General features: G+C 36.3%; 1 protein-coding gene across 1 annotated transcript; it reads left to right on the forward strand.

Moving 5' to 3' along the window:
* Positions 1-14,517: 14,517 nt before the first annotated feature.
* LOC109048250 (transcription factor 15-like) lies at positions 14,518-16,355 on the forward strand. Its single transcript, XM_019065938.2, has 2 exons — positions 14,518-15,265; positions 15,989-16,355. Exons 1-2 carry the CDS (start codon positions 14,780-14,782, stop codon positions 16,052-16,054), a joined length of 552 nt encoding a protein of 183 aa, XP_018921483.1. The 5' UTR covers positions 14,518-14,779; the 3' UTR covers positions 16,055-16,355.
* The last annotated feature ends 575 nt before the right edge of the window (positions 16,356-16,930 follow it).

The raw sequence follows: 16,930 nt of genomic DNA on the forward strand, positions 1-16,930 counted from the left end.
CAGTTTCTGCCTGAGTGATTGATTTAATAGATGACATTGCTATATTCATTAATTAACTGGTGCTTCTAAAAATGTAAATACAGGATAAGTTTGGCTCTTGGTTTACTACTTTCATGTACAGGCAGAGCCATAACTTCCATAAACACCAATGGATAAAAAAACAGAATAGTTGCGATCAATTTGATTTTCGATGACTGATTTGGTCTCTGACAATCTCAAATGCTTGGTTACAAACTGTTACAGTTTGTATTTAGTACAAAATTATTCATCTATGGTCATATTTAGTAACAATTAAGCTTAATATCAACTTATAAATTCAAACCCTGAGCCACTGTTCAGACCAGTACTGATTATGGTTGTATAATTTTTATGTAGAGTTGAAATTTTATTGGCATAACAAAGCCATACTGGTTTTATAAAATTGAATTTAGAACATTTAATTCATCTTGAGTTAGGTTAGGCACTTTATTTCTGTCTTAAGAAGTCCTAAGCAACTTAAGAGAATGCAACTAACATCAGTTTGTTTTTGTGGGTACTAGAAACTAGAATATAGTAGATGATTTTAACTGAATTAGACTTAATTATATTTAAACTGTAATGCTATGTAAAACCTACATAATAATTATTTCACTCATTACACATCACATACATTTTAAACATAGCCAGAGACCTATATTTTGTACATATTAACATGGTTTCCTTATGAAAGAATAGGCCTATAACATTGCTCCAGGTTTAGTAGTAAATACCACTGTGAATAAAGAGGTCAGTGTAACTGAAGTCTCAGTGTGGTGATGCTGCCATTAGATTTCATAAGAATTAATTATTAAACACCATCATCTGAACATGCAACCCTAAACCACTCAACTCTTAGTGAAGAGCCCTGATAACACACTGTCCTACTGAGCTTTACCCTTTACCGGCACATGACGCTGAGGTTTAATTTGCTATCACTGATCCTAAAACAAGAAAATAGTACAGTGTAAAAAGAAAATCCCAGTGCTCAAATGCCATCATAAGATGAAATCCATGTGGTGTCAACAGTATATGCAAAACTGTGTATGCATGTGCTCTGGGCATGGATGCATTTAGTAAGCTACAGTAGTTACTAATTACACTTTAAGAGATAAGAGCTCCCCTGACTCACCCTCACTTGTTGATGTTGAAACTGACCAACAGAATGAAACTGCAGTGTTTCTCAATCCTGCTCCCAGAGGCCTCCCAACACTTCTCATTTTACAAGTGTTATTTAAACAACTTATTAGTAAAGGGTTAGGGTTACGGTAATGCCATCATTTTCTGTGCATGTGCCATATAAATGTCAGGGTGTATGATAGTACCACAGCATCACTATCTAATGCCATCACATGGTATCACCACATTATTTTTGTTAGGGACTGAAAATGACATTTGTGCTGCATATTTGGATGTCAGTACTTACTTGGTATGTCCTTTGCTTGCAAAACTTCATTGATGTGTGGTTCTGATATCAAAAGGATTCTGACGCTTGCCCGCCATCTGCTGGTTATTATATTTCACTTCAGCCAGATCATAAATTGTGCACAGAATATCCTAAAGCCGTGAGTAACAATATTAATCTCTACTGAAGGTTCTTGTAAAAATGAAAAATAGAGCCAATGAGATTTATTTGCGATAACAAGATTGTCAAGTGACCAACAATTTGGTGGCATGAAATAAATCTATTTTACGAATGCTAGTTATTAATCCTTTTGTGAACAATTCATTCATTAAACTCTGCCCATGTAATGATTTACTGCAAGCTCACATTCAGATCTGCCTCCATCCAATCAGTAACTGAAGAATAAAACCAAGCCTCTGCCCTACAAGTATTTTTCTTTTTCAATAATCTGTTTGATCTGCAATACAGAAGAAAATATATGTCGCTGCTGCACTGTGATTTTATTCATTTTTTAATTTTAACTGTTATTTTCTTTAAACCACTATACATATTTATATACACCTTATGGTGCTCATAGGTACAATTAAGACATTTCACTAAATTTTATTAGTGAACCCACCATATGGCTTTGCAGCTATGGAGTTGAACTCTACACAGAGAGGACAGTTTGTCTTCTCACAGCACAAAGTGAATTATCATCTCCTGCTAGCAGTGCCTCATTATCCAGACTTTCTCCCCTTTGCTACTTCTTCTTCTGTGTGTGCCAGCTTCACTGCTCTTGATGTTTTCTGTTGTTTGTGTGAAAATCCATCTGTCTGTTACAGCCTGCTGGCAGTAGGTCCAAACGCCCCTTCTGCTCCTGTCAGAAGAATCAGTTCACAGCATTTAGAGATCCAAATGTTCATTTTCCTTTCGATTAATGATCCACAGTGAGAGACAGAGTGAACCTTCCTCCAAAAAAATCTCAACTACTGTGGACAGATCTTATTCCTCATCATGCCAAATGTCCAGTGTACTGCAGAGACAAATTTGTTGTAGATTTTCTTGGCATATGGCAATAGTTATGTTTTTACAGGCCAGCTTTCACCAAATGATTGATCATTTCTGGGAAGACTTTTTTGGCCTGCTTAGAAATAAAATCAGAAACAACAGAACAAGGATTCAGACATCAGACACTAGGTGAGAGGTATGAAAATATGTTTTTGTTGTTGTTACTTGAAATATCTTTACATTGCTGATAAAAAGAGAGAAATATGTGGATTTTCGTCTCACATGCTATGTGCAAAGTACTAATGCCCAGTATATCCAATATGCATTGTGCCAGTTTATATGCAGCAATTACCCTTTTTCTTGTAACTAAAAATAAGTTTGTGAGGAGTTGTGTGTATGTTTGACGACAAAGAGCTCATTCTCTAACATTTATTTTTAACTGTATCTATATCATATTCAAGCAATAGCCTACAACATGAGCAACAGTTCAGCGGTAATCACAGCCGTGTTATTAAATTACTATATTGATTTTATACAACAACTTCAATAAACAATAAATTACAATAAGCAATTTACATTTTAGACACAATATCGCCGGTTACTTTGTCCTGTAGCCGCACCAATGAAAATAAAGAAGCAAGGCTGGACCGTTGAATCACACAGTCAGTTTTACTGTTTTGAACCAGTAAATTGAATCAGTGTATTTTGAATGAATCATTTGAGTGAATGATTCAGTGACTCAAACTCATAAAGACCGCTCGCAATAAAGGGCCCTTCGGGATGAGGAATTAGGATTTTGAAGGGTACAAATGATGGACACTTCGGGCTCCCATGATCCTTTGCACAGGTTCATTGCATGATGATGGCGCCTTCGTGTGGGCACGTGATGATGACGCAGAAGGGCAGTTAAGCTTTCAAAGATCCACAAGCAGATATTGCATTACTGGAAAATTATATTTACCCACAACTTTACACCACATGGGTCCACCTTGTGGAATAATAGAATTATTACAATAAATAGGAAGACGCTATTTAAACAAGAATGGTTTGAGAGAAAAAAGTTATGTTGTCAATTTGATAGATGAAGATGGTCAGTTAATTCAATATAATGCATTCATGAAGAAATTTGCAATAAAATGTTCCTTTAGAGAATATAATAGGCTACTGTGTGTAGAGCCAACCCTTTTGCACTAAAACAATTAATACAAAATACTCTTTTACTATTTAAGACAGAACTATTTAGATCAGGGTCAGATGCACTATTCTATAAATAATTAAAATTTGGAGAACAAAGATACCTCTATAACGAATTTCTCATATTTGTCATAACATCTTTATATTCTGGGTTTAATGAATTTGCAGACAGTGTAGTTGTCTGTCATAAACTATATTTTCACTTAGAGGAAAGTGCCAATGAATGTGTAGCTGATATGAAGTGGGTTTTCATGAAGAAGAAAAAAAATCAGAACTGAAAACAAATTCTGGATGAAATGACATAACATTGATATTTTATATACAGTGTAAGAGCCACAGGCTATATGGTTTTCTTTTTTTCTTTTTTTTTAGATAAGTTGTTCAGAGGGGTTTGTAGACAGACAAACTGCTAGGTTATTTATTTGTACAAATCATCCAAGCAGCCCAATCCCAGCCATTTCTATTATACATTTGATTAATATTGCTAAATATTATTCAGTTGTAACGAAATTAAAGATCAATCTTTGATTGTCAAAAGAATTGCAGATGCAGCTCCCTCTCATGCAGCCAATTAGATTTCACTTAGCATTGGTCAGTCGTGGAAGTCTGAGTGGTTGAAAACTTTTTACAACATTTAGTCCAGGTGCGAAAATAATTAATTTCTACTGCAAGAGCACAGAGAGATTTGCGAGTGCAGATACGTAGTTTGAGCGAGCACAAGCACACACTTTGAGTGAGAATAGAGATTCGCGATTGCCACGGACACGTTTAAGTGCACGCACGCCCTCTGGGCGAGCACCCCACAGTTCTTCAGTAGCCCCCCACTGCAGAACACAGGATCCAGGGGATCAGAATGAAGTGAAGAATTACAGCAGAATTAAGTGAAGACACGAATCCAGACATTAGGCATAGCGATCACCTGATAGACAGGCTACGTGCACAGTTTGTTCATAAGTAAAATATATAATAAATGCATTTGATTGGTAAACAAAATTCAAATGAGACCTTATAATCTCTAATGGCATGGAATTTACGGAAAAACTCCACTAAATAATAGCGCTAAGTGAGGGGCGTGGAGGGGCTTTAATTAGCGATCTGCTACCGATGTCCATCAATCTACTCCACAGCCAATCACGGGCCCCCTCCTTGCTCGGGCCCCAGGGCTTCAGCCCCACCTAGCCCAATGGTTAATGCGGCCCTGAAATGTACTTTAGCGCTACAACAGTGCGCTCATGACATTTGTCAGTAAAATAACGCCATCATTTTCACTTATCAAAAGTGCGGGGTCGGTTGCTGTCTTTTCAAACCTGCAGGGGTCATGACCCCACTGTCCCTGGCGTGCCTGACTTATAATAATACGGACGGGAAGAGGAAAAGTAGTGATGGGAGAAGCGAACCTTTTCGAAGCTTAGAATCAATTAAACTACTAGCAATATGATTGAAATGCTCGAAACACCACACGCTGGTGACAGCTGCTGGTCCAAACTATAACTGCAACATAAACTCAGGCCAAAATATGCATAAAAAACATTTTACAAATAACATTTTTCAAAACCACTGCAAATGTTTTATTGATAGTATAATACATTAAATAATACAATACCATTAAATGTATTAGTGTCTTCATAATTCGTTTCTTAAAATTAATTATTCATTTGAAGCATTTTTTTTTTTTTTTTTTTTTTATTCATTTGAAGCATTTGTTTTGTTTGTTTTCGGTGTATGACATCAAAGTACCGCGAGAGTGATTGGAGAGCAGACGACTCATAAATTGCTCTCGCGGTACTTTGATGTCATACACCGATCGGTCTGCGCAGCGCCGATGCATCTCGAACGAGAGCCTTTTGATACGCGCTCCGAACTACTGTTTCGAAACAAATGATTCGCAAAGGTTTCGAAGCTTCACGAAGCAGTTACTCTCGCATGTGCAGACACAGTAGGCTACTTCCCTGCTTTCGAAACAAATGATTCTAGTTTTTTTTATAAATCTGAGCGGTGTTTTCCGAAAGCACATCGGAGTGAATCCACTCGGGATTTTCAACACGAAACATGAGCAGTTTAAGCAGAGAAGACCGCTCCATCCATTCAGATAACATCCAGGACATTCACAACATCCCATCCCGCCTGTTCTAGACGAGCAGAAGGCCAAAGCCTCATGACCAGTATACAGGTAACAATTACTCCATTTAACGTTTAAAATGTACTTATTCGGTGTGCCATTTTTTTTTATTTATTTTGAAAATGGCACTTTTATGTTCCTCGAGAACAGCTAAAATTAAGTAAATATTCACAAAAGTTTCTAATCAGAGAGCAAAAATAATTTCGGTTCAGTTCCTCTTCTCTGTATGTATCATTTAAAGGAGTTTCATTCTTATGAATCAGAGCTTTGAGTCATCCAAAACAACTGTAACCTGTCATATTTATATTATTAATTTTTACTTGGTCACTGTGTGATTGAAGTCACGATGACTAAACGGATCTCTCTCCATCTGTCAGTTCATAGTCTGACCACGAGATGGCAGCGTTACAATACTGATTGATTAAAGCAGGGCTTCCATACAATTTTCGCCAGCCGAAATTCTTTAATTTGAGCTTAAATATGAACTTTAATTACCCAATTAGATATTAAGTTGACAGCGAATGAAACAACACATTTTCTCTGTTATTGGTTAATATGACATGTACATAAACAAACATTTATAAAAATATTATTTTTTATTAAGTGTTTTTTATTATTTTTTTTATTGTTAATATTTTAAGATTATTTATGTTAATTGTACTTTTTTTTTTCAATGAGGTTTTAGCTTTTCATCAACTCACGGACTCCTGTAGTTCACTGCAGTTGAAAGGTTGTACTTTATTATATTTCATAAATGCATTTGATTTGTTAAAATAAAAAATAAAACAACAATAATAATAGTTGCTGCAATGGTAAAAGCAGATGATTTGTATTGTATGTTTCTATTTGATGCTCAGGCTTCTCTGACCTTTGATGATTTTTTCATTACGTCTCTTTCAAATTTCTATGCAAAACCACAACATGAGCATCCACAAGATGACCACAGGCGTGTGCTGGTCTGGAGATCATTGGACTTGGTTTTGCTCTGTGCTCTGAACCACAAGCTTTGAGACTGATTCTCTCGGGTGGACTGGCACAGTCAAATTCATAAAGAATCATGTGTCCAGATCTGCTTTGGAAGTTAAAAGCTACACATCTTAATCATCACATTTAATAATCACAGCAAGCTATGTGCTTTGTGTATTTTTAGATAAACTATATTCACAGCATTTTTATAAATTATTATTTTTATGTGCCAGTGGAGGGGCATGAGAAATGTAGGACATTCTCTTAAGCTCTTCCATAACGGCAGGACATGTTGGGGGTCATGTGTCATGAGAACTGGCCAGCCTTCTTCTCCTCAGCAGGCTGGAGTGAAGGAAAAGACTGAATGCAGCAGCTCAGTTTTATTACACTGCTATATATAGATGGATTGAGGCTCACAGTCAGACTGATATAGAGGAAATATAGTGAAACCGCTGAATCTGACATGAAAACTGCTCTTACAGACATTTCTGCTCTCAGCTGTTGAGGAGATCAAAGGTCAAGCACCTCAAATTTCTTCCTTGTAACGGCATTTCACTTTCCTTGACCTTTGACCTTGGTTTAATATCCATAGCAAAAGGCCTCACATATTCTACAAGAACGATGACTGAAGCTTTTGAAACCCAGATTCTCTGACAGCTATGACTGCAGGTGGCTCAGTCAATAATAATACAATAAAAATGCTGATTTTTTTTTTATTGGATTTGTAGGAATTTTATCAGAATTGAATTGTGTATTTAAACTTTGAACTTTGCAACAGTTTGTTTGGTATGACTTCAATAGACAAATAAAATCCCATGCAAATGTCAGCAGCTCCAAGGTGTTAAAGAGGTCATGAACTGCCTTTGTTTTTTTTTATTTTGTGCTGTTCTCTATGGTCCACTTATAATGTTATCAAGATTTTTATAGGCAGTGATGCATAAGCAGCCGTTGATCGTCTTCTGCGGAGGCGGTGTTTAGCCACACTATTATGTCATAAAGAGGCATATTCCACAGACTGTCGATTTGGCAGATTAGCTTCAATATAAGCTGTTTTTAGACTAACGAGAAAGTTTTGAGTTCTGAAACTTACAGGATGTTTTTAAAGTACAATGACCTTTTATATGTCAAATGATCAATGTAATTTTGGTTTCTCAGTTCATGACCCCTTTAAAGTGCACCCAAACACTCAGGAAAAAAAGGTACAAAAGCTTGTTGTATTGTTTGGACAAACAAAATGAAAATAAAGTCATACAACGACATAAGGGTGAGTACATAATAACAGAGTTTTCATTTTTGGGTGAACTGTCCCTTTAAGAAATGTGGTCTTACCTTGGGATCTTCATAGAAACAGAGTTTAGCTGGACACCAGCAGTTGCTGATTGCAGGAATCACGTCTTTACTGTCCTTTGATCGTGGAGGAAGGTATAGGCCTGTGATTGTTGATTACTACCTTGTAGATCTCTGCTGGAAGATAACAGAGTTTCTCCATTGGCTATATACGAGTCCCTGGGGTGCTGGCCCTGATCTTGGCCTCCCTTTGGGACCCCTCAGGAAGTGAAGAGGGGGCCCCGGGCCTCGGCGGAACAAACCTGCCCAACTGTAAATTTCTGGCAAAAGAATGGTCGCGTGTGAGAAGACTTCCTGTAGCTTCCACACGGTCTGGAAAAAATGTATCCTTAGAAGTCTCCTGACACGCAAAACCCCTGATTGAGGAGACACAAAGAAAGAGACACAGACACACACCCAATTTGGGAAGTGTGGGCTGCACCTGCTGCTTTTTGGGGAAATAAAGGAAGCTGTAAGAATGTCTCCTACATCCCAAAAATTCTTCTTCCTAACTAGGAGGAGAGAGACAAAGAATGACAGATGGTGGGAGAAGAAACGGATCCAGGTACTTGAGGCAACATTAACACATAAGTATGTGTTTGAAAATGTCATGATTATTTCAGCCTCGCAAGCACCTGCCATGAACCGGTGTAATTCTACTACTCTGCTTTTGACAGGCATGAGAAATCATCCCTCTTAGACAAATCCAGTCTGTCTGAGGATCATGAGGGCACATTTGACCCGGATGGAGATCTTCCTTCCTCTTTTTAAGGTTATAAATGATATTTTGTAGAAATTGTTATATTTATGCACAAATGACCATACATATATATATATATATATATATATATATATATATGTGTGTGTGTGTGTGTTGCTAAAAATGTCATTGGCTTGTAACAAACTTTGATAATAATATTTATCTAATAACTTAAAAATTTCAGTTCAATTTATTGATTGTTTGGAAGGAGGCAGATCTGAATGTAAACTTGCAGTTGATTGTAAGAAAATCTGATGTTTCATCAGAAGATCGAGTTGTACATTTTTTTTTAAATAACATTACAAGGTCAAAAGAAATTTTAAAATGAATTACATGAATGAATCGTTCACAATAAGACAGGTAGTTCAATAACAGAATTTCATGATACCAGTTTAGTCATTTAACATCCATTATTGAATCACAATCTAGGTATGAATTTAGTTTTTTTTTTTTACCTCAAAATAGTTTTTTTTTTTCCTGTTAAATTTTAATATCCTTACCTCACAGTTTTTTTTTTTATTAGTCCCAAGAGTTTTTCATATTTTTCACAAAGGATTGAAATCATGAATTACGAGCAGAATGAACTGTTCTGATGTAAATTTCCCTTTGAATCGAATGTATCAAATTACTCAGGAACTTTTTTTTGAAAAATTATATAGAACAGCATATGACAGTAAAACCTTTCAGAGCTATAGATCATTTCTATTTGACAAATATAGTGTAACCTGCTTACAACATGCTCAGCCTTCTATTTCAGAGCTCGGTGCAGCTGAGCTTTCGGTTTCATTTTCCAGAACCAGCTGGATTCAGCATTAACAGATTTGCAGTTTGTACAATTTAAAAGAAAATAAAGATTTTCAATCCATTAATGTGTGTTTGAATACTTTATCATCAGACACCCGAACATTGATGTAGACTTGCTGTGTTCTCTGTTTTGAAGTGTCTGTTTAAGTGTGTGTTGGTGCTCCTGCTGCATGGTCTTTTTTTTGTATGTCAGAGTCCAAGAGTTATGGAGCAATAGGACATGAATAGACTTCCTTTTCCTGTACAGCTTTTGGCAGGATCCTACCATTGACCCTTACCTGAAGGGGTCAGTCAACATTTCCCTGAATAGCGCCTGATTTCACACTGTGTCTCTGTGCGCTGTATGAATCCCCTGCTGACGCTGCAGTGCACGAGGGGTTACATGATGACAAATAATGACATATACTTGCACACTCACATTGGGAAATTTACCAAACCATTTCAGCATATTTGTTGAGTTACATGCAATTGAATAATGGACTTCTCATCCCCTCTGGATGGATGAACATTAGCCTTGCAAATGCTGTGAAGAATTAGTTGTCCTGAAAACACTTTTTCCTCTTCTCTTTCTCACACACACCTCCATCACATGTGGCCACAATATGAGTTATTAGACAATGACCCTACAGTCATACAGCTGATGTACTGCACAACAATACAACATTATATACAATGATAAACTCATTCTAATGTGCACTCATCCTTATGTGCACTACATCCTCAGTATGCATGCTATGAACATATTTATGGCTTAGAATAATGTCCAAATGTGTATTTCCCTGTGACAGCAGTGTATTAAAGGAATATTACAAAGTACATTTTGATCTGTTTCTTCCATAAAAAATACAAACATCTGGTTACAGTGAGGCACTAACAATGGAAGTAATAGTGCCAATCCATCAACAAGTAGCATAGCCAGCTAAACAATATGCATGTACATGATTTTAATTGTACTTTTTTGGGTAAAATGATTTTAATACTACATTTCTGTTGTAATGTAGCCATAAAACCACTGTAAAATGATGAGAGCAGCTTTATAGCTGTAATTATACAGAAGTTATAGCCAGTTTTAAAAGATGAATTAAAGGAGAAGTTCACCCCAAAATGAAAATTTACCCTCCCACCATTTTCAAGCAAAATCAGCACAAAACAAATGTTGTGTTCTGATGTGAGAAATCAACAGGGCATGGACTTTTCGCTGGAGGAAGTGTATTGTTGATTATGGACTGGAATTCTAAAGGTTTATAAATAAAATCCTTAATGATGGATTTGTTTACTAAACATAGTTTTTTTTCACTTCACAAGACATTAATTGATGAACTGGAGTCGTATCAATTACTTGCAAATTATTGTTTTTATAAGCTCATTTTGACGGCACCCGTTTCATTGGTGAGCAAGTGATGTAAAGGTACATTTCTCCACATCTGTTTTGATTAGAAAACAAACTCATCTCTTGGATGGCCTGAGGGTGAGGGTCGATTTTCAGCATTTTTAGATAAACTTCTCTTTTAATGTAAGTGCTTTTATAAAATTCTAAGCTATAAATTTCTGCTTTTAAATGATCCAAAAATGGGCCCCATTTACTTATTTTATTTATATTTAAAGAAAACAAGGCATGAGTCTAAATTATTTTTGTGGTAATCACCATTACACCACAAGTGCTGTTGATTGAGCTTAACTTGAACCTCAAATATTCCTTTAACATAGTACCACAGATTCCGGGTTACATTATAAAGGGAAAGTTATTATAGCATAGTCTACCCCCTCTACTCCGTAACACACACACACACACACCTGCTCTTCTCACTCAAATGTATGAACCCTACAGCCTTTACAGTCCCTCTCTCCTTCCTTCTAAGCAAGTCTCTCTTTTTCTCTCTGACGTGATGTTATTGACCCTGTAAATCTGTATATTCAGATGCAGTCTTTGCTCACTGACTTGTCCCATCCAACTCATATGAGAACACTGACTCTGTTATTGCATGATAAATACATAACTAGCAAAGAATTGGTGACACAATAAATTTGTTAACATAAGTTAATGCAGTTACCTAAAAATACATTCTTAAGAAAATTACATTAATATATAAAGAAATTAATATGAACTGAGACTAATAAACCTTTAATTGATGATTGTTTTGAACATTTAAATTGGAGATTGTATGGATCAGCATAGCTTCATTGATTATTGCCCACCAGGCTTGTAAAAACAGCATGCAGGTGTTTTGAAAATGTCGTCGGTGTCATAGATGTTGGGAGGGGGTTGTTGGTGCAGCTGAGGGGACAGAAAGTCCTGGGTTTAAGTGACACTGGCATGTTTGTGAAAGCTGCTCCAAGTGACGTATTACGGGCCATAGAAGCAAAGAGAAAATAAATGAGACAGAGAAAGAAGGTCTGGAACCCATTTGCCACTGTCTCACTCTTTATTTCTTAGATCATTCTTAACATCTGCCTCATGTTTATTTACCCAACACCCGCTTCTGGCTATAAACAAACCATCGCTGCGTGAGCTCAGCCGCAGCAGAAGCTCATAGACTCCAGCAGAACCTCCACCCCTCGGCTACAAACCAAACAGTTGAGAGTTCAACAAAAAAAATATGTGAATTTAATCTTATTAATGGCATAACAGTTAAAGCTGGAGTAAAACTGACTATGGACCACAAAACCAGTCATAAGGGTCAATTTTTTCGAAATTGAGATTTATACATCATCTGAAAGCTAAATAAAAAATCTTTTCATTGATGCATAGTTTGTTAGGATAGGACAGTATTTGGCCGAGATACAACTATTTGAAAATCTGGAATCTGAGGGTGCAAAAAAAATCTAAATATTGAGAAAATCACCTTTAAAGTTGTCCAAATGAAGTTCTTAACAATGCATATTACTAATCAAAAATAAAGTTTTGATATTTTACAGTAGAAAATTTACAAAATATCTTCATGGAACATGATCTTTACTTAATATCCTAATGATTTTTGGCATAAAAGAAAAATCAATAATTTTGACCCATACTATGTATTTCTGGCTATTGCTACAAACATAATATACTTAATATATACTTAATATACTTAAGACTGGTTTTGTGGTCCAGGGTCACATTAATGTGCTTTTAGCTGTTGTTAGGTGACTTGTCAAAACAAGGAGAGTTTCTGAAGATCAGTTGAAATGCATGTCAAAATGCCCAGAAATATAATAGCTACAGTAATTAAAAAAATAACAGTTTCCATAAAAAGTCTTTGTTTCAATAAAGCATGTAGTTATGCATATTGAGGACCAAATGAGGATGTCCACATTGCTTGAGTATAAGCTAAGGTCAATGATGAGAGGTCACAGGTTTGAGAGTTTGGTCACTTTAGCCCATATGGTTGATTTAAGGTCTTGCATTCCTTTGCACTGAAACAGAGAGCACGATCGTGAAGCAGTGAGACAAGTTATGCATATATGACAAGGCCAGTCATAAATTATGACAGGAAGGAAAGTGAAAACTTAAACGTGTGAGTGTGAAGCAGAGGAATCAAATGTAGGACAAATCTGACCGTCTGTATATAGGTTATTAAAAAAAAAGAAAGAATTGAAAAAGAAAAAGTAAAAAGTTGAGAGAGAGACCCCTACTGTTCTTTACTGTGGCCTCGTGCTCTTTGAGCCACTGAATGAAAACAAAACGCAGCGGGTCTTAAAATCTCACTTCACAAAATCAGTAATGCCCAATGTGACTGCGAGTAAAAGGGCCGTATAAAAAAATAAATAATAGCTACTCTCTGGTGCAGTTCGACTTGAAAACCTCGATTCACCATGAATATGACAATCGAAATCTTTTTATTTATTTATTTATTTGTTTGTTTTTCTAATAAGCCACTTAGGAAAGTGACGGAAAGTGCTTCTGTAAATAAACATCTTTATCTTTGCAGCATTACAGTGCATTTGCCAGTCTTCATAATTGGCCCGGTGTTGTTTTAAACGCCTCGCTGTCAAATGGCCGCGCAATAAAAGCAGTAAATTCAGAGGATAATCACCGGCCGAGAGTTACTTGCAGGTGCAGCTTCTGTTTTTCCCAGTCATGGGTCATATTACTGCACGAGCTCTTTTATTTTAAAAAAGTCTATTTTTTCTTCGTTTCCACATTGCATAATAGTAATAGCCTACTAATTTTAAATGGAAGTTTTCAATTTTAGTGGGTTTATTTTTACAGTACTTCTGACAGAGACAAAAAAAAAAAAAAAAAATGGCAAAATAAAAATCAAAATAATTTTTTGTAATTCTTAAAACCGGACAGGGAAATCATATTGCAACAAGAACCACTGACAAAACACAACTGCAATATTTCATCAACAACAATAATATAACACCAGGAATAATAAACCAATTTAATGAAATCAATAATATAAGACTTTATAATACTATAAATTATAAATATTATATAAATATTAGAAATGATAAATCTATACATCTATAAAACATAAAACACCCTTAGCCTTACATTACTGTGGCAGTATGGTCCAGAAGGCAATATCATGGTATTGAACTGAAACTAATCTCTCAGTGTATTTACACACTATCAAAAAAAGGTACAAAAGCTGTCACTGGGGTGGTACCTTTTCAAAAGGTACACTTTTGTAACTTTTAGGTACCAATATGGACCCTTTAAAAAGATGCCAATCAGAGACAGCTTTGTACCATTTTTTTTTTTCTGAGAGTGCATGTTATAAGAATAGCACAGCCATGCATGGTAGGCCTATACCTGTCCAAAAACTGTTTTTTTACTTTCATCTGAATGCAACTTTTCTTTTTCTGTTTGTTCTTAATGTTTTTCTTTATCCCTGTATGTATTTGAATTTGTTAGCACAACTATCAAGTATTAAAAATAGGTTGTGCTCAAATATGATTTAGCAAGTCTGTGAGACTGTAGCTTTGGTTATTTGCATATCAGTGACTGCTCCTCCCTGATCCTATAAGACCGCGCGCGCTGCTCCTGCTTTAGCTGCTCGCGCATGGAATGACTATAAGGACGCACATCAAGAGGATCTTTAACATGTGATGAGATTGATCAACTGCTGAAACACATCAGGGTTTGGCGATGCAGTGTTTGCGTGGCTAGTGCTTGACAACAAGCCATCGTTTCATTTTGGATACTTTGGATACTTCCCTCTTCGGTTTCATCGAGCTCTTCTCACTCAGATCGGAGGACAAATCATTTTAAGTGATGGCATTTGCCATGCTGCGGCCCATGGCGACTCATCTAGCGTACCCGGATGTTGCTATGATGTCTGAGGATGAGGAAAACCGCAGCGAGAGCGACGGCAGCTCGGAGCAGAGCTACGGCTGCTGTCCCAGTGCGGAGAAGCGGCGGCGGATGTCGCGCAACTCCACGGTGGGCAGTGTGGTTATAGTAAAGCAACGGAACGCAGCGAACGCGCGGGAACGCGACAGGACACAGAGTGTCAACACTGCTTTCACGGCGTTACGGACTCTTATTCCCACCGAGCCGGTGGACAGAAAGCTGTCAAAGATTGAGACTCTGCGCTTAGCCTCCAGTTACATCTCACATTTGGCCAATGTGCTCCTGATAGGGGACGGAGGCGAGGACGCGCAGCCGTGCGTGAGCGCGGTTTACAGCGCGCAGGGGGACAGTGGAGGAAAGCAGCCGCGCACCATATGTACTTTCTGCCTCAGCAGCCAGAGAAAAGGGGTAGGCCTAAGATAATTCAAATGGATGGACACGTGAGAATAATGCATTTGGATATAGATAGTGTCTACAGAAATAGTAGCCTAATAATTAACACTTATCTTTATAAAAGTAAACATTTATGATTGGCAAATGGACAGGATGTACAGATCCACGCACCTCAGAAAGTGTGAAGGACCCTTGAGATGTTGCTAATACGGGCTGATAAAGAGAGCAATTTTTAGATTTAGATTTGAGAGCTTTAAACGAAAGGAAAACACATTTACTTTACAAAAATAATAGAAGTCCTTATGTTATTAGTGGTAATTATGCCCATAATATATTTAGTGACAGCTTTTTAACTTTAATATTTGGTACCCTCTAATAGGCGACTGATAATGTATTTGGACACATCTTTTTGTGCCAGATGCTGATTAAAAAAGTTTTACATTTCCTCACTATATTTCCTCACAGTAGTTTACTCTTTCCCTGTCAAACATTAGTCTTTATCAAGGCGTAAACTGTAGGTGAGTTGTTTCCCAACATTCAGAAGGCATGACTAAAATCTTGAATAAAGCAAAAATAAATAAATAATATACAGATCTAAGCAAAATAAAAACAATAATAAAAATAATAAGAATAAAAATAATAATAAATAAATAAAAATACAGATCATATAGCCTAGATCATATATTTGTAATACATGAAACTAATAAGCTTTTGTTTTGTCTGTTTGTGCTTTCGCAGATAAAGGACGGGACTGACTGTGTCCGTATGCGGGGAATCACTTCATTGCGCTTGACACGCCGGTAGCAGCAGTAGCAGCAGCAGCAGCGCGTGACATGAAACCGCAACTCAGGGAGCGCGAGAGGTGAGCAAGACTCCTCGCGACGGAGATTTTCGGAAGACTCGCCATTCAAACAAGTGTTGATTCTGAGTTTTTGTACTTTTTCCTCTGTGTGCTTTGTATAGAGATATGAACATTTAAATGCAGTGCATAAGATTTATTTTTTTTCTTTTTCGTTTTCGTTTTGGTTAAAGAGAATTGATTCATTTTATACACAAATTGTGAAAACACCATGGTGAAATAAAATATATTTTTTCAAATTTCAAATGTCCTCTGTCAATTATGCGTGAAAGACAAAAGAAAAGAAAAAAAAAACACTTTTGTGCATGTTTTAGTTTGAAAGTTTTTTTTCTTTACATTTTAAATTCTGAATGATGATGATGAAACAAAATTCAGTGCTTGGCTGGACGTTTAACGTTTATATATATATATATATATATATATATATATATATATATATATAATATATATATATAATATATATATATATATATATATATATATATATATATATATAATAGCTTAGCTGTGGATGATTCAGCTTCTGTAATGTGAAAGAAATAATGTAGCAATTTTCATAATTTAATATTACTTTATTTAAAAACTAATTTTTAACATTGTCTTATTTTTGAAACTGCCCAATTGCTCTCATAGAGTATTTATAGTGACTTGGTGCTTTTCTGCATTTGAATCCCTTTCCTCGAGGACTAAAAATCCAAACACTGTCAGGAAAATACAACCAATAGCTGGAAGAACAGTTCAGAGCTCAGGGGATTTAGGCAAAGCTTCAAATCAATCAGTCAAATGAAAATAAACATCAGTTCATATTCAGATCAAACTTA

This window comes from Cyprinus carpio, chromosome A8, assembly GCF_018340385.1.
Source record: "Cyprinus carpio isolate SPL01 chromosome A8, ASM1834038v1, whole genome shotgun sequence".
In the NCBI taxonomy this organism is placed as follows: domain Eukaryota; kingdom Metazoa; phylum Chordata; class Actinopteri; order Cypriniformes; family Cyprinidae; genus Cyprinus; species Cyprinus carpio.

Excerpts from the sequence above, each read along its gene's own strand:
- LOC109048250 (XM_019065938.2), top strand. The coding sequence starts at position 14,780 with ATGGCATTTGCCATGCTGCGGCCCATGGCGACTCATCTAGCGTACCCG. Across the intron at positions 15,266-15,988 it reads TCAGCAGCCAGAGAAAAGGG|ATAAAGGACGGGACTGACTG; the intron begins GTAGGCCTAAGA and ends GTGCTTTCGCAG.